Here is a 20,038-nt window from a genome sequence, read left to right as displayed (position 1 = left end):
GTGCGCTTTCGAATCTCCCGAAGGGGGCTACCCTCTAAGCAGGCGACACGTGCTCGTGTTACTATGTAATGCAGGCTTGCCTCGACTCGACTAAGGACGACTAGAGTTCGACTAGATTGTGTGCTCACAAGCCGCTTTAAGGCCGCTTTTATTATTCCTACTGTCTAGGAACTCCGAAACGGTATGGTAGTGCAATTATATATGACCGTCCTCCAATACGAAATGGTAGTGCAATTATATATGACGGTCCTCCGATATGATAGTAGGAATGCCAGTTTTGTGAGCGATCATCGCTGTCTTATGAACACAAACTAGTGGTCTCTTTACGAATCCTGTTGGGTAGAGAGAACACCTCTGTTTTCTGCTCCGCCTGTTATTCTGAGTAGAAACCGCTTTTTAGGAGATGTTCGCAGCAAAGCTTGTTTTTATATAGTGCCCCTCCTTTCGGGAGTTCATCACCTCGCTGCCCAGACGAGAGCTTTCTCCGGTGGAACCTCTTTTTTTTTTCTTTTTTTTATTTTACTTTCCAGTTTAATGGCGAACGAACAGTCACCAGCAAGTGGTCTGCACCGACAGGAAGATGAGTATAGTATCACCCTTTCTTCTTTTTATTTCGATTTCAGTCTTTGTGATTTGATAATTTAATTTAACTGTTTCCATTGTTCCAGCTTTTACACAGCAGTAGATTATCAACACTATAAATATCATCTCTTTTTTATAGATTGGAACAAGCAATGAAACCTAGCAGCATCACCGTTCCTGTCTGCCACATGTCTTGTGCACTTTGAATCCAGTATTTCTTTCTTTGCGTTCAAGCACATCTGGGTACAATCAAACTGCGTATGATGTATGTCTATCTGTTTCTTCCAACATTAGCATCTCGAAGTCTTGGCAGCAATCATTGTCATAGAAGTAGAGTAAGTATTCTTTTTCTTTCCTTCTGTGTGTATATCTTTATAATTTCAGGTACTCCTCTTGATCATGATGGAATTCTATCAGCTATTGTGAGAATTATGTGCATTGGAAAAAACAACTGAATCCAGCAGCATCACCTATCCTAGCTGCCACATGTTTCCTGTAGTTACAGAAGTCCTCAAGTAAGTGTTTCTTTCTTTGTGTACATGCACATCTGGGTACAATCAAATTCTAAACTATTAGCTTTATTTAAATGAATGCAGTTCTGCTTGTATTTCTTCTCATCAGCTAACTTATGCAACTACAAAAAAAAAGTAGTACATGGGTGTTTGATCATAACCAGAAAGTTAAATATATCATTAAAAAAAAAAGTTTTTAAATTATTAAAAAAAAGAAGTTTTTAAATTATTAAAAGGAAAAAAATCATCACAGTAAAAATTATATATATGTAACAAAGAACACAAACAAACATGAAATTGCCATGAGTTTCAGCAAGAAGCAGAAAAGAGAAAAAGTGGAGATAACACCTGGGAAGTAACAGGTAAGAATTTTCTTTATTTCTTATCTCAACTAGTGCATAGATTTTTTTCAAATATACATTAAAAAAAATTACCCAAGTCAAACAATTGATGGAAAAACTAAGCATTAAAGTTCAATTAAGCATAAAAAAAATAAATTCTAATAATTATGTAATCTATATACAAATTGTCTCCCTTGAATATATATATATACATATTCAAGGGAGACCATTGGTATATAGATTACATAATAATTAGAAGTTTTTTTTTTAATTGAAATATATATATATATTCAAGGGAGACAATTTGTATATATATCATAATTATTTGAAGTTATTTTTTAATTCAAATATATATATATATATATATATATTTATTTATTTATTTATTTCAATTAAAAAAATAACTTCTAATAATTGTTATCTATATTCACATAGTCTTCCTTGAATATATATATATATATATATATTCAAGGGAGACAATTTGTATAAAGATCACATAATTATTAGAAGTTATTTTTTTTATTTGAAATAAATATATATTCAAGGGAGACAATTTGTATATAGATCAGATAATTATTAGAATTATTTTTTTAAATTGAAATAAATACATTTTTATATATATATATATATATATATATATATATATATATATTATACTAGCATGGGTTACTGGCGTAGCCCCGGTGTTTAGCGGTGTATGCTGCCCCCCTCCCTAACAAAAAAGAAAGCAGAGAAACGGTTAATTTTTTAAAATTTGACCCCTATTATTAACCCTTAAAATTTATTGTTTTGGGCTCCAAATGAGATATTAAGTTAGATCCATGTCCAAGGAAACTATATGTAAAATTTCAAGTGTTTAGACCCATAATTGTCGGAGGAGATTTGTAGGGTTCTCAAAGGCCAAATCATTGAAGTTTGACCCCTCAATCGCCAAATTTCTGTCCAAGTACCAATCACATAGATTTTCCAAAATCTCAGTACCCTTTTTATCAAAATTTGGAATATGTAGACTAAAATTGACAGAAATGTACACACAGACAGACATATTCAATTCTATAGATAGATAGATAGATAAATAATGAGAGACAGAAAGATAAATATATACAATGATTAATGAATTAGTAGAGATAGTTGTTACATTTTTGGAAATATGTATGGCAATTTGATGGTAAGACTTAGAGGTAACTGTAAATATTTAAAATATATACACAGAAATTCAAATGACAGGACTTATATGTAGAGTGCTCAATACATCAGTAGAGCAAGGTAATAAGTTAAAAAAAATGTATACGTCAATTTAGATAACCACAATTTTTTTGGTGTTCTTGTGTGAATATGACATAATGTAATATAAATTTTAATAATTTTATTCTAAATGTTATGATTCTCAATGAAAAATCTAAAATGTCAATATATATATATATATATATATATATACATATATATATATTTCAATAAAAAGAATAACTTCTAATAATTATGTCATCTATATAACAATTGTCTCCCTTGAACATATATAGATTATTTATATATATTAAATATATATATTTATATATATATATATATATATATATATATATATATATATATATTTATTAAAAAAAAATAACTTCTAATAATTATGTGATCTATATTAAAATTGTCTCCCTTGAATATATATATATATATATATATATATATATATATTTCAATAAAAAAAAATAAGGTCTAATAAAAATTACAAATTGTCCCCCTGTAATATATATATATATATATATATATATATATATATATATATATATATATATATATATATACACATATATTTACTTATTTCAATAAAAAAAATAACTTCTGATAATTATATGATCTATATACAAATTGTCTCCCTTTTTTTAGCACTATTTAAAGTGTAATTATTAAATAAAAATCTAAATAAAATGTCTTTATTGCTCTATGTCTTATTGAGCACTCTTATATAACTCTGGTTAAATCTTAATGTTTACTTATCCTGTAATAAAATAAACGTTTTATAATATCAGCTCTGTCTAGTTTTGAGCACTATTTTAAAGTGTTATTATTAAGTAAAAATCTAAATAACATGACTTTTTGCTCTATGTCTCATTGATTGAATTGAAATAAATATATATATATATATATATATATATATATATTTACTTCAATTAATAAAAATAACTTCTAATTATTATATGATCTATATCAAATTGTCTCCCTTGAATATATATATATATATATATATATATATATATATTTATTTCAATAAAAAAAACTTCTAATAATTATGTGATCTATATACAAATTGTCTCCCTTGAATATATATATATATATATATATAGATTATATATATATATATGTATTTCAATTAAAAAAATAACTTCTAATAATTATGTGATTTATATATTTACCAATGATTCTTGCATGTGCTCCATAGTTTTATATAGCTGTGTAGTAAATTTAAAAATTGCTTTGTTTAATTATACAAGACGATTTTACTTTAAGAGTGCTCAATGCATTTATAGAGCTTTGTAGTAAGAGTTGGAAACATTTTGGCAATTATTTTAGACAAATCTACTTCCAGAGTGCTCAATATATTAGTAGAGCTAAATAAAAGATTTGAGAAACATATGGCATTTCAACTGCATAAATTTATTTTGACAGAGTTCAATACATTAGTAGAGCTAAATATAGACTTTCAAAAAACGTATGGCAATTCAGCTACACGAATATACTTAAGAGTGCTCAATACATTAGTAGACGAAAGAATAAAATTCAGAAAACATGAAGAGCTCTGCAGTATGTTTTGAAAACCTAAATGTCAATATGTAAGTATAGATATACTGTAAGTGTTTAATATATATATATATATATATACATATATATATATATATATATATATATATATATATATATATATATATATATATATATATATGACAAGTATTTAAAACAAGTTTCTTATTTGAGTGCCTAATATATTTGAGAGCTCTATGGTAACTTTATAAAACATATTTCAAAATTATGTTAGATAAATTGTCTTTGAGAGTGCTCATTTCTAAGTAGAGCTCTGTAGAAAATTTTTGAGACATGTTCAGCAATTTAAGTTCATATGAGTTAATAAATAGAGCTATATAGTGACATGTGCAAACTTATATGGCACTTATCCTAGACAAGTTAACTCTTGTAGCTGTGCAATACGTAAGTAGAGTTCTGCATTAGTTTTGGGGTATGGTTCTCACTTTATTAGGGCAATAACTTGGACACATTATACTATGGACAAATCCATTGAGGACAACCAAAGGTAACCTGTTTTTTTCCACTCTGCTGAATAAGACTCATCCGTCTTGGTTCACTCTTGGGACATTAAAACACACAAGGTGAAGAATTAAAAAAAGGATGCAAAAATGTAAATGTCTTTGCAACTCATTCATTTTCACTTTCATAACACAAAAACATCTGTAAAAACTTGATAAAAGAATGCACAAACAATAAAATACAAGTTTGCTGTCTTGGAATCTGAAATCAGTAGAAACTTCCCCTACTGAAATTCCTGCACACCTCAAAAAAAAAAAAAAAAAAAAGAAAGAAAAAAGAATCCTTCCCAATGCAATACTTTTCAAGCAATTACAGTGTCAGACTTGGTACTGCAATGACTCTGTAAACTGAAAAAAATATACATAATAAAAAATGTTAAGCAAAATTGATTCATGTTAACACCTCTCCCAACACCACAGATTAACTACAAAAATACTTGATAAAGCAAAACACAATTACAAATGTGTATGAAAAAAATAAAAATAAAAAAAATCAACCAAGCAATGGCTCATGATTTCCTGGTGTTTGATGGAATGTGAGTAGGCATACAGCCTGGATAATTTTCCAAGGTAAGTGATGATATTCATCATTATTGTCTTTTTGGATTAGTTCAGATATATCTCATAACTATAATTGTTTTATGTATATATTTATATGTCTAGATGTTATGTGTGCTATTTGCATGTTCCCTATAGAAAAAAAGCTACATAAAATCTACAAGTGTATTCTGATGTAGAATTAACCAGTAAAAACAATGCTTGTGTTCCTGATACACCAACTATTTCTTATTAGCATATAAGTTGAATCATGAAATGTATCTCCCTTGCCTGTCTCTCTTTATACCTCTGTATTTATCTAGATCTGTCTATCTCCCTTTTCTTATTCTTTATCCCTATTCCCCGTCTTGCTATCCCAGGTAACAGTAGGCGTCGATGAGGCACATCCAGACGCCAACCTACACGGTGCAGAGAAAGGACAGAAAAAAAACTAAGTCCCGATGTGCCTAGCAGATTAGAAGGCATTTTGCTACGCCTACATGCACCCAACATGGCAGTAGGCGTCGATCGGGCACTTCAAGACACTTACTTACACTGTTTTGAACTTAGAGATTTCAATTGAATACTACTTGACATGTGTTGGTCTAGTAGCTCCTCATCTACCTATACCTACGTCCACCCCTGTAAGGACTTAGAAATTTTCAATTGAATACAGGTTTAGAAGGCTTGGTCTATAGGATTCTTACCTATCTATACCTACATCCCCTCTTGTTTGGACTTAGAAATTTTCAATTGAATACACGTTGACTTGCATTGGTCTATAGGATTCTCATCTACCTATATCCACATCCCCTCTTGTTTGGACTTAGAAATTTTCAATTGAATACACGTTGACTTGCATTGGTCTATAGGATTCTCATCTACCTATATCCACATCCCCTCTTGTTTGGACTTAGAAATTTTCAATTGAATACACGTTGACTTGCATTGGTCTATAGGATTCTGATCTACCTATATCCACATCCCCTCTTGTTTGGACTTAGAAATTTTCAATTGAATACACGTTGACTTGCATTGGTCTATAGGATTCTCATCTACCTATATCCACATCCCCTCTTGTTTGGACTTAGAAATTTTCAATTGAATCCACGTTGACTTGCATTGGTCTATAGGATTCTCATCTACCTATATCCACATCCCCTCTTGTTTGGACTTAGAAATTTTCAATTGAATACACGTTGACTTGCATTGGTCTATAGGATTCTCATCTACCTATATCCACATCCCCTCTTGTTTGGACTTAGAAATTTTCAATTGAATACACGTTGACTTGCATTGGTCTATAGGATTCTCATCTACCTATATCCACATCCCCTCTTGTTTGGACTTAGAAATTTTCAATTGAATACACGTTGACTTGCATTGGTCTATAGGATTCTCATCTACCTATATCCACATCCCCTCTTGTTTGGACTTAGAAATTTTCAATTGAATACACGTTGACTTGCATTGGTCTATAGGATTCTCATCTACCTATATCCACATCCCCTCTTGTTTGGACTTAGAAATTTTCAATTGAATACACGTTGACTTGCATTGGTCTATAGGATTCTCATCTACCTATATCCACATCCCCTCTTGTTTGGACTTAGAAATTTTCAATTGAATACACGTTGACTTGCATTGGTCTATAGGATTCTCATCTACCTATATCCACATCCCCTGTTGTTTGGACTTAGAAATTTTCAATTGAATACACGTTGACTTGCATTGGTCTATAGGATTCTCATCTACCTATATCCACATCCCCTCTTGTTTGGACTTAGAAATTTTCAATTGAATACACGTTGACTTGCATTGGTCTATAGGATTCTCATCTACCTATATCGACATCCCCTCTTGTTTGGACTTAGAAATTTTCAATTGAATACACGTTGACTTGCATTGGTCTATAGGATTCTCATCTACCTATATCCACATCCCCTCTTGTTTGGACTTAGAAATTTTCAATTGAATACACGTTGACTTGCATTGGTCTATAGGATTCTCATCTACCTATATCCACATCCCCTGTTGTTTGGACTTAGAAATTTTCAATTGAATACACGTTGACTTGCATTGGTCTATAGGATTCTCATCTACCTATATCCACATCCCCTCTTGTTTGGACTTAGAAATTTTCAATTGAATACACGTTGACTTGCATTGGTCTATAGGATTCTCATCTACCTATATCGACATCCCCTCTTGTTTGGACTTAGAAATTTTCAATTGAATACACGTTGACTTGCATTGGTCTATAGGATTCTCATCTACCTATATCCACATCCCCCGTTGTTTGGACTTAGAAATTTTCAATTGAATACAGGTTGACTTGCATTGGTCTATAGGATTCTCATCTACCTATATCCACATCCCCTCTTGTTTGGACTTAGAAATTTTCAATTGAATACACGTTGACTTGCATTGGTCTATAGGATTCTCATCTACCTATATCCACATCCCTTCTTGTTTGGACTTAGAAATTTTCAATTGAATACACGTTGACTTGCATTGGTCTATAGGATTCTCATCTACCTATATCGACATCCCCTCTTGTTTGGACTTAGAAATTTTCAATTGAATACACGTTGACTTGCATTGGTCTATAGGATTCTCATCTACCTATATCCACATCCCCTCTTGTTTGGACTTAGAAATTTTCAATTGAATACACGTTGACTTGCATTGGTCTATAGGATTCTCATCTACCTATATCCACATCCCCTCTTGTTTGGACTTAGAAATTTTCAATTGAATACACGTTGACTTGCATTGGTCTATAGGATTCTCATCTACCTATATCCACATCCCTTCTTGTTTGGACTTAGAAATTTTCAATTGAATACACGTTGACTTGCATTGGTCTATAGGATTCTCATCTACCTATATCGACATCCCCTCTTGTTTGGACTTAGAAATTTTCAATTGAATACACGTTGACTTGCATTGGTCTATAGGATTCTCATCTACCTATATCCACATCCCCCGTTGTTTGGACTTAGAAATTTTCAATTGAATACACGTTGACTTGCATTGGTCTATAGGATTCTCTTCTACCTATATCGACATCCCCTCTTGTTTGGACTTAGAAATTTTCAATTGAATACACGTTGACTTGCATTGGTCTATAGGATTCTCTTCTACCTATATCGACATCCCCTCTTGTTTGGACTTAGAAATTTTCAATTGAATACACGTTGACTTGCATTGGTCTATAGGATTCTCTTCTACCTATATCGACATCCCCTCTTGTTTGGACTTAGAAATTTTCAATTGAATACACGTTGACTTGCATTGGTCTATAGGATTCTCATCTACCTATATCCACATCCCCTCTTGTTTGGACTTAGAAATTTTCAATTGAATACACGTTGACTTGCATTGGTCTATAGGATTCTCATCTACCTATATCCACATCCCCTCTTGTTTGGACTTAGAAATTTTCAATTGAATACACGTTGACTTGCATTGGTCTATAGGATTCTCTTCTACCTATATCGACATCCCCTCTTGTTTGGACTTAGAAATTTTCAATTGAATACACGTTGACTTGCATTGGTCTATAGGATTCTCTTCTACCTATATCGACATCCCCTCTTGTTTGGACTTAGAAATTTTCAATTGAATACACGTTGACTTGCATTGGTCTATAGGATTCTCATCTACCTATATCCACATCCCCTCTTGTTTGGACTTAGAAATTTTCAATTGAATACACGTTGACTTGCATTGGTCTATAGGATTCTCATCTACCTATATCCACATCCCCTCTTGTTTGGACTTAGAAATTTTCAATTGAATACACGTTGACTTGCATTGGTCTATAGGATTCTCTTCTACCTATATCGACATCCCCTCTTGTTTGGACTTAGAAATTTTCAATTGAATACACGTTGACTTGCATTGGTCTATAGGATTCTCATCTACCTATATCCACATCCCCTCTTGTTTGGACTTAGAAATTTTCAATTGAATACACGTTGACTTGCATTGGTCTATAGGATTCTCATCTACCTATATCGACATCCCCTCTTGTTTGGACTTAGAAATTTTCAATTGAATACACGTTGACTTGCATTGGTCTATAGGATTCTCATCTACCTATATCCACATCCCCCGTTGTTTGGACTTAGAAATTTTCAATTGAATACAGGTTGACTTGCATTGGTCTATAGGATTCTCATCTACCTATATCCACATCCCCTCTTGTTTGGACTTAGAAATTTTCAATTGAATACACGTTGACTTGCATTGGTCTATAGGATTCTCATCTACCTATATCCACATCCCTTCTTGTTTGGACTTAGAAATTTTCAATTGAATACACGTTGACTTGCATTGGTCTATAGGATTCTCATCTACCTATATCGACATCCCCTCTTGTTTGGACTTAGAAATTTTCAATTGAATACACGTTGACTTGCATTGGTCTATAGGATTCTCATCTACCTATATCCACATCCCCTCTTGTTTGGACTTAGAAATTTTCAATTGAATACACGTTGACTTGCATTGGTCTATAGGATTCTCATCTACCTATATCCACATCCCCTCTTGTTTGGACTTAGAAATTTTCAATTGAATACACGTTGACTTGCATTGGTCTATAGGATTCTCATCTACCTATATCCACATCCCTTCTTGTTTGGACTTAGAAATTTTCAATTGAATACACGTTGACTTGCATTGGTCTATAGGATTCTCATCTACCTATATCGACATCCCCTCTTGTTTGGACTTAGAAATTTTCAATTGAATACACGTTGACTTGCATTGGTCTATAGGATTCTCATCTACCTATATCCACATCCCCCGTTGTTTGGACTTAGAAATTTTCAATTGAATACACGTTGACTTGCATTGGTCTATAGGATTCTCTTCTACCTATATCGACATCCCCTCTTGTTTGGACTTAGAAATTTTCAATTGAATACACGTTGACTTGCATTGGTCTATAGGATTCTCTTCTACCTATATCGACATCCCCTCTTGTTTGGACTTAGAAATTTTCAATTGAATACACGTTGACTTGCATTGGTCTATAGGATTCTCTTCTACCTATATCGACATCCCCTCTTGTTTGGACTTAGAAATTTTCAATTGAATACACGTTGACTTGCATTGGTCTATAGGATTCTCATCTACCTATATCCACATCCCCTCTTGTTTGGACTTAGAAATTTTCAATTGAATACACGTTGACTTGCATTGGTCTATAGGATTCTCATCTACCTATATCCACATCCCCTCTTGTTTGGACTTAGAAATTTTCAATTGAATACACGTTGACTTGCATTGGTCTATAGGATTCTCTTCTACCTATATCGACATCCCCTCTTGTTTGGACTTAGAAATTTTCAATTGAATACACGTTGACTTGCATTGGTCTATAGGATTCTCTTCTACCTATATCGACATCCCCTCTTGTTTGGACTTAGAAATTTTCAATTGAATACACGTTGACTTGCATTGGTCTATAGGATTCTCATCTACCTATATCCACATCCCCTCTTGTTTGGACTTAGAAATTTTCAATTGAATACACGTTGACTTGCATTGGTCTATAGGATTCTCATCTACCTATATCCACATCCCCTCTTGTTTGGACTTAGAAATTTTCAATTGAATACACGTTGACTTGCATTGGTCTATAGGATTCTCTTCTACCTATATCGACATCCCCTCTTGTTTGGACTTAGAAATTTTCAATTGAATACACGTTGACTTGCATTGGTCTATAGGATTCTCATCTACCTATATCCACATCCCCTCTTGTTTGGACTTAGAAATTTTCAATTGAATACACGTTGACTTGCATTGGTCTATAGGATTCTCATCTACCTATATCCACATCCCCTCTTGTTTGGACTTAGAAATTTTCAATTGAATCCACGTTGACTTGCATTGGTCTATAGGATTCTCATCTACCTATATCCACATCCCCTCTTGTTTGGACTTAGAAATTTTCAATTGAATACACGTTGACTTGCATTGGTCTATAGGATTCTCACCTACCTATATCCACATCCCCTCTTGTTTGGACTTAGAAATTTTCAATTGAATACACGTTGACTTGCATTGGTCTATAGGATTCTCATCTACCTATATCCACATCCCCTCTTGTTTGGACTTAGAAATTTTCAATTGAATACACGTTGACTTGCATTGGTCTATAGGATTCTCATCTACCTATATCCACATCCCCTCTTGTTTGGACTTAGAAATTTTCAATTGAATACACGTTGACTTGCATTGGTCTATAGGATTCTCATCTACCTATATCCACATCCCCTCTTGTTTGGACTTAGAAATTTTCAATTGAATACACGTTGACTTGCATTGGTCTATAGGATTCTCATCTACCTATATCAACATCCCCTGTTGTTTGGACTTAGAAATTTTCAATTGAATACACGTTGACTTGCATTGGTCTATAGGATTCTCATCTACCTATATCCACATCCCCTCTTGTTTGGACTTAGAAATTTTCAATTGAATACACGTTGACTTGCATTGGTCTATAGGATTCTCATCTACCTATATCCACATCCCCTCTTGTTTGGACTTAGAAATTTTCAATTGAATACACGTTGACTTGCATTGGTCTATAGGATTCTGATCTACCTATATCCACATCCCCTGTTGTTTGGACTTAGAAATTTTCAATTGAATACACGTTGACTTGCATTGGTCTATAGGATTCTCATCTACCTATATCCACATCCCCTCTTGTTTGGACTTAGAAATTTTCAATTGAATACACGTTGACTTGCATTGGTCTATAGGATTCTCATCTACCTATATCCACATCCCCTCTTGTTTGGACTTAGAAATTTTCAATTGAATACACGTTGACTTGCATTGGTCTATAGGATTCTCATCTACCTATATCCACATCCCCTCTTGTTTGGACTTAGAAATTTTCAATTGAATACACGTTGACTTGCATTGGTCTACAGGATTCTCATCTACCTATATCTACATCCCCTCTTGTTTGGACTAAGAAATTTTCAATTAAATACACGTTGACTTGCATTTGCATTGGTCTATAGGATTCTCATCTACCTATATCCACATCCCCTCTTGTTTGGACTTAGAAATTTTCAATTGAATACACGTTGACTTGCATTGGTCTATAGGATTCTCATCTACCTATATCTACATCCCCTCTTGTTTGGACTTAGAAATTTTACATTGAATATACGTTGACTTGCATTGGTCTATAGGATTCTCATCTACCTATATCCACATCCCCTCTTGTTTGGACTTAGAAATTTTCAATTGAATACACGTTGACTTGCATTGGTCTATAGGATTCTCATCTACCTATATCAACATCCCCTCTTGTTTGGACTTAGAAATTTTACATTGAATACACGTTGACTTGCATTGGTCTATAGGATTCTCATCTACCTATATCCACATCCCCTCTTGTTTGGACTTAGAAATTTTCAATTGAATACACGTTGACTTGCATTGGTCTATAGGATTCTCATCTACCTATATCCACATCCCCTCTTGTTTGGACTTAGAAATTTTCAATTGAATACACGTTGACTTGCATTGGTCTATAGGATTCTCATCTACCTATATCAACATCCCCTGTTGTTTGGACTTAGAAATTTTCAATTGAATACACGTTGACTTGCATTGGTCTATAGGATTCTCATCTACCTATATCCACATCCCCTCTTGTTTGGACTTAGAAATTTTCAATTGAATACACGTTGACTTGCATTGGTCTATAGGATTCTCATCTACCCATATCCACATCCCCTCTTGTTTGGACTTAGAAATTTTCAATTGAATACACGTTGACTTGCATTGGTCTAAAGGATTCTCATCTACCTATATCCACATCCCCTCTTGTTTGGACTTAGAAATTTTCAATTGAATACACGTTGACTTGCATTGGTCTATAGGATTCTCATCTACCTATATCCACATCCCCTCTTGTTTGGACTTAGAAATTTTCAATTGAATACACGTTGACTTGCATTGGTCTATAGGATTCTGATCTACCTATATCCACATCCCCTGTTGTTTGGACTTAGAAATTTTCAATTGAATACACGTTGACTTGCATTGGTCTATAGGATTCTCATCTACCTATATCCACATCCCCTCTTGTTTGGACTTAGAAATTTTCAATTGAATACACGTTGACTTGCATTGGTCTATAGGATTCTCATCTACCTATATCCACATCCCCTCTTGTTTGGACTTAGAAATTTTCAATTGAATACACGTTGACTTGCATTGGTCTATAGGATTCTCATCTACCTATATCCACATCCCCTCTTGTTTGGACTTAGAAATTTTCAATTGAATACACGTTGACTTGCATTGGTCTACAGGATTCTCATCTACCTATATCTACATCCCCTCTTGTTTGGACTAAGAAATTTTCAATTAAATACACGTTGACTTGCATTTGCATTGGTCTATAGGATTCTCATCTACCTATATCCACATCCCCTCTTGTTTGGACTTAGAAATTTTCAGTTTAATACACGTTAACTTGCCTTGGTCTATAGGATTCTCATCTACCTATACCCACATCCCCTCTTGTTTGGACTTAGGAATTAGTCACAAATCCTAGGGCAGCGTTTCTCAACCTTTGATTACCCGTGGCCTCTTTTTCTTTTTTTTTAACACCCACGAGGTTCCTTACTACAACAGCTACACACACATAACTCTATATATATATATATATTTATATATATATATATATATATATATATATATATATATATATAGGTAGGTAAATAAGATGTATTATCTCCTCTTAAACTTTCTGTAAACAAAATATAAATAATACGCTCCTATTTTCGGATTATCCTTATAATTGAGCACTCTGCTGGATTTCTTACTCCAAAACACTATATATATATATATGTGTTGACTGAAGAGAGCCTGCGTATCTAAAACAGTCATAATTATTAGGTTTGAAACCGACGATACCAATGATTTATCTCATCTAAAATTTTCTGTAAACAATATATATATATATATATATATATATATATAAATTTAAAGGAGATTAGAACAATAGTCTAAAGAGCTGAGTGTATTTTAATGTAACAGTGAAATTACTAGTTCAATTAAAATACAGGAAATAGAAAGAGCTCGTTGTAATTTAGATATATAATAAGCTCGATAGTTAAATGTCCTAGAGCTAATTCAATATTAAGTAATGTGATTTATAATTTAAAATTTAAAAATCAAATTTTAATTAAATTAAAAATCAGTTTCATAAGAAGGAACAACAACAAAATCAATTATCTGTACGATCGTTTCGGAAATCCGTGCTTTTTATTGTGGTATACATGAAGTTATGTAGAACAATTAGATATAGTTTTTTGGTAAGCAAGGTCTCCTCATCAGCAAATTTAGGAGGGTTTTTATTGAATTTAAAAGACACCATAAATAAACCTAGCATTAAAAGTAAGGCAGATGAATCTTTTAATTTTTCTTTTTTTGAAATCAGGAACTGTGGTTAAAGTAGATGTTTGCTATAGCTTTTTATCTTATTGATAAGATATATATATATATATATATATATATATATATATATATATATATGCCTGTTTACTTACTTATACACCTCACTTTCTACCTCCCTATCTACTTACCTACCAATTTACATTTTTACCTACTTAACTACCTATCTATCTATCCACTTTTCTACTTATCACCATTCCTATCTACCTACTTTCGTTTCTATCTACCTTCCCATCTACCTGTCTACATACCACGTACTTACCTCCGTTTCTGCCTACCTACATATACATACATATTTTTCTACCTAACTACCTCCAGCCATTCCTACTTACCTACCTTTCTACCTACCTAACTTCATTCCTAACTCTCTACCCATACAACATCTGCAAGAATTAAAATATCATATTTAAGCGTACTTTACGACTGGGTTTTACCCCGCGTTTGTGCTAGCTTAGATAAATACTTTTGCAGTTTTTACAGTAAAGCTACAATAATCAAGATCAAAGTGTAGTATCTGTTCTTCAGATGCTGACAATTTTTTTTATTTTTTGTACCTTTTCTCCACGTTAAAAAAACGACCCTGGTGTCTAACTCTGTCCCGTGGGGAGGCATTGTAAATAGGTACAATAATATCAGAGCGTCTCCATTTGCGTTGAATATTTAGAAAACGCTAACATCAATATATTAGATATGAATGAGTCCCCTGTGGAATTTCCACAGTTCTCGCTAGTCTATATATATTAATATGATAGTGTGTATGTTATTTTCTGAGTCACGCTTAAATCCAGGTCGTTTAATTGTTATGTACTTCCAATACGAAATCTGCACGAATTAAAATATCATATTTAAGCATACTTTGCAATCGCACTTTGCCAAGAGCGCATACTTTACGACCGTGCTATGCCAAGCTAGCTTAGATAAATAGTTTTGCAGTTTTAACAAAAGAGCTACAATAATATCAGAGCGTCTCCATTTACACTGAACATCTGCAGAATGCCAACATCATTATATTACATATGAATGAACCCTCTGGAATTTCCACAGGTCTTGCTATTATTAATATTATTTGTATTCTCTAGGAGTTTTCACACAGACTGTCATCAAAGATTTCTCTCTGAGAGCAATCTGTGGTGTTCCCTGGAATCTGAGTGACAACAAGTCTACCCAGGTTTCTAATGCTCTCCACCTGTTCCGATAAACTTTGCAGATGAATTTGCGTTATCGCAGCAGTCATTTCCCATTGAATTTTTTTGCTGGCACCTATCTGACCTTCGGGCCAAGATCACAGTGTAGTATCTGTTCTGATGGTACACTTCACCTTTTCTGTCCTCGGTCAGTGGAGGAGAAATCCTTCATGACTGAGACCATTTTTATTCTTGCTCTTATCCAGAGTTACTCATTTTGCGAACTGGATTTTCCCCACATTAAAAACCGACCTAACTCTGCCCTCGTGGGGAGGCAAGTAAATAGGAAAACTCAGTGGTCTTCACTGGAATTTAGGAGCCGAAAAGGGCCCCTCTTAAAAATCTTGGAGAACTGTCCATTTTAATCGCAAATGGCTTCTAATTTTATATTTTCGTATAATTTTTTTGAATCTGCAGACGTTAAAATTAAATGTGTAAAATCGTTGTGTTTTTTTTTCCTTGCTCAGTCAGCTGTGTCCATCGTTAATAAGGTTCGACATTTTGCTCACCGTTGGCACCAGAAAACAATTGCTGCGAGATGTCATAGGTCAGCCTTAGTGGCACCGAACTCAGGAATCACCAGACACCGACCAATCGTCTTCCCCGAAATATCAGTTGGTGACCCCAGAATATCATTGTGAGTATAACACACTTTTTGTCACGTTAAATTGAACGTCCCTGAGTACATTAAAAAATGGGGGGTGATGTATGATCCCTTAACTCGATGAAATCTAGGGTGAGAGGATATCTCTTAAAATGTAAGATCCCTTAGCACATTGAAAAATAGGTTAGGTGGGGAAGTAACGTTATATGAGTTCATTCCCTATGTACTCAAAAACGGCTGGGTCGATTTTTATGAAATTTCACACGAATGTACTTCATGTGGCCGACAGTGTTCTTAGATAGGTTTCATATCGGAATGCCTTCGATGAAAGACGGAACAGACGATTGGAGCGTTAATCATCATTTAATCCCAGGCAACGTTGGGTCTCCCTGCTAGTTTTAAATAAATAAAAAGTGTACACGTTACTCATCTCTTGTGTTTGTGTTTTTTTTGTTTTTTTTTTCAGTACTTCCGAAGTATTGGTTCCCACACATCGGCCACAGCCTCTCTATCCGTCGTTTTTAGACGACTCCCACGATGTTGATCTAGAAAATTCCAGGTGAGTATTCCGGAGATGAATATCAATATTGGAACTTTGTCTGTGTTTCTGTGAGTTCGTTCCCTTTGGACTCTAAAATGGCTGGGCCAGCTTTTATGAGCTTTCGCACCAAGGTGCTTTATGTGCTGGGCAGTGTTCTTTGATAGGTTTTGTGTTGGAATCTCTTCCTTGAATCTATGGGCTTCTTTGGAGAAACTCTCATGGCCTGACCACCGTGTTCTCCAGACCTTAAGCCCATTGAATATCTCTGGTCAATATTAAAAAGAGGAGTTTAGGAGAGAGGAGAGTAATTTACTTCAAAAGATGCCTTGTGGAGAATATAGTTGATATTGCTAGAGCCATAAGTTCTTTTTGAAATCAAACGATTGATTTCCCCAGGAGACAAAAGGTTGTTTTAAGTTGTTTTAAAAAAATGGCGGATATGTCGATAAATAATTTATTTGAGGCTTAGCACCTAGAATGTGCTTCTTTTTCATTATTCTATGACATAAAAATATATTTAAAAACAAATATTAAAAATAAGGTTTTCATCATTAGACATTGTATTTTTTGTCCTGAAACAACATTTAAAGAGACCAGCAATAAAAGCGATGGACAGTATAAATTCTTCGATAAAGAATAAAATGCCATAACTTTGTGAATATCGCATGGATTTAAATAACATTTTTAGAAATAACAAACCTTAAAGCAATCCTTTGATGATATAATTTTATTTTTTGACGAATATTTAGTGAAATATTCATATTTAACTAATCTATCTATATATATCTATAAAAGTGAAAGTGTCTGTGTATCTACATTTCCCTACGCAATAACTCTGTCAATTTTAAGCCTACAGACTTGAAATATGATATACAGGGTACTGAGATTTGGGGAAAATCGATGTGATTGGTTTTTGGACAGAAATTTTGCGATTAAGGGGTCAAAGTTCAACGATTTGACCTTTGAGAACTCTACCAAACTCCTCCGACAATTTTGGATCTAAACACATGAAATTTTAGATATAGGTTCTTTGGACATTGATCTAACTTAATAACTTTATTTGAGCCCTGAACAATAAATTTTAAGGGGTCATAATAGGGGTCAAAGTTAAAAAAATTGACCGTTTTTTTTTTTGTTTTGCTCAGCATACACCTCAAAACACCCGGGCAACGCCGGGCTGAAATGCTAGTCTGCAATAAAGTGATTCACACAGTTTATATAATATACATATAAGAAACTTAATTTTGTCATCGGTGAGTTTCTAATAGTATTTTGACACAGTTTACATTCTTAAATTTCTTTGATGAAAAGATTAATTTTCTAGAATCGTTTTTCGTAATTTTTGGATATGTTCAGTACTGCGACATGACAATTCAGTAGATATCATTGGTTTCGCTTGAAATTCAATATTTCAATTTATTGCATAATAAAATAACAAAAAACGAAGTGGAATTTGAAAGGACAAAGGGAGGTAATTCATGTTTTCCTTCAAATTTTTAAATCTAAAATTGACGTTAGAAAATAGAAATTTGATTAAAAATACGTCGAGAGAGGAGGGAGGGAGGAGGCGGAGTGCGTGAGACAGAGCGACATACAGAGAGAGGGGGACAGAGGGAGCAAGATAGACAATACACACAATAACCCTTATCCCCGAGTCGCTTCTTGCCTCCATGTAAGCAAAAAAAAAAAAATTTGACCATCGATGTGGAAACGGTTAACTTTTTCCGGGAAAAATCAAACAGATCGCAATCGTCGTTACAACCTTTTTTACCTTTTATGGAGTGTGTGTTACGTAGCTGCCTTTTCATTGGTTGATTTAAACTTGTTTGGTTTGAAGAGTGAATGTGGACGTGCTTTTCCGGTTGGTTTACATGCGCGCACGCACGCACACACAGAGTAATACTTTGTGTTTGTGTGTGTTAGTGTGTTTATGCAAGTATGTGTGTGTGCGTTTATGCAAGTGTGTGTGTGTGTGTGTGTGTGCTGAGTTAAACTTGTTTAGTTTGAAGAGTGAATGTGGGCGTGTTTAAGTATTTGTGTGTGTGTGTGTGTGTGTTTATGCAAATGTGTGCTTCGTTGACGTGAAACATATTCTCTGTTTCGCTCTCTCCCCCTCTGTCTCCCCCTTTCCTCTCTCTCTCTCTCTCTGTCTCTCTCATATTTATATTCGTAGCAAGGACGCGGAGAAGCCAGAGAGAGAGAGAGAGAGAGAGAGAGAGAGAGAGAGAGAGAGAGAGAGAGAGAGGTTAGCACCCGAAATTGTAAAAAGTTATAAAAAAATAAAAAATAATTATATTTTAAATATATATATATATATATATATATATATATATATATATATATATATATATATATATATATATATATATATATATATATGATTTGTATCGCTAAGTTAGCAATTTGTTTTTCTTTTTTCAGTCCCGAAATTCCTATCAAGATGGAAAAAGCTATAACCAAAGACATTGAAAATCAGGTGAGAATTGTCTATTTTGATGGTATTATTTCTTTTTTTATTTTTGTTATATCTTATTATAAATTTTCCTACTGTTTGTCTGTCTGTGTGACACGGTTTTTCTCCGCCTACAGGCAACCCACCCAGGTAAGTTAGGTACCGAAATGAAGCCACATTTTTAGTGCGTTCTCAATCTCTGTACCTATCTATATATATCTGTGGTCCTGGATATGACCTTACACTATATCCAGTGGTTAGGCCCCAGCTTGCAGGCTTTGGGGAGTGTGGAGCCACCCTTTAATTGCTATTTGCTCCCAGGTCCACTCTGACCCCTACTATTTTTAAATGTGTTTAAAACAAAATCCCACTCCCAACCTTATTTTTAATTGTGCTAAGGGATCTCATATTTAAAGAGATATCCTCTCACTCTAGTTTTCCTTATGCTAAGGGATCATACATCCCCC

General features: G+C 33.8%; 1 protein-coding gene across 1 annotated transcript in view; it reads left to right on the top strand.

Moving 5' to 3' along the window:
- The first annotated feature begins 15,402 nt into the window (after positions 1–15,402).
- Positions 15,403–20,038, top strand: part of LOC145270208 (uncharacterized) — a 45,389-nt gene continuing 40,753 nt past the window's right edge. The window contains exons 1-3 of the mRNA XM_080125841.1: positions 15,403–16,611; positions 17,045–17,137; positions 19,541–19,595. Coding sequence (XP_079981967.1) covers positions 16,346–16,611; positions 17,045–17,137; positions 19,541–19,595 — 414 coding nt within the window. The 5' untranslated portion in view covers positions 15,403–16,345. The remainder of the gene's footprint in view (positions 16,612–17,044; positions 17,138–19,540; positions 19,596–20,038) is intronic.

The sequence above is a fragment of the Euprymna scolopes genome, chromosome 46 (genome assembly GCF_053919585.1).
Source record: "Euprymna scolopes isolate OS-2025 chromosome 46, ASM5391958v1, whole genome shotgun sequence".
Classification (NCBI taxonomy): domain Eukaryota; kingdom Metazoa; phylum Mollusca; class Cephalopoda; order Sepiida; family Sepiolidae; genus Euprymna; species Euprymna scolopes.
Note: the sequence above shows the minus strand (reverse complement) of the source record. Positions and strands in the feature narration are given on the sequence as shown.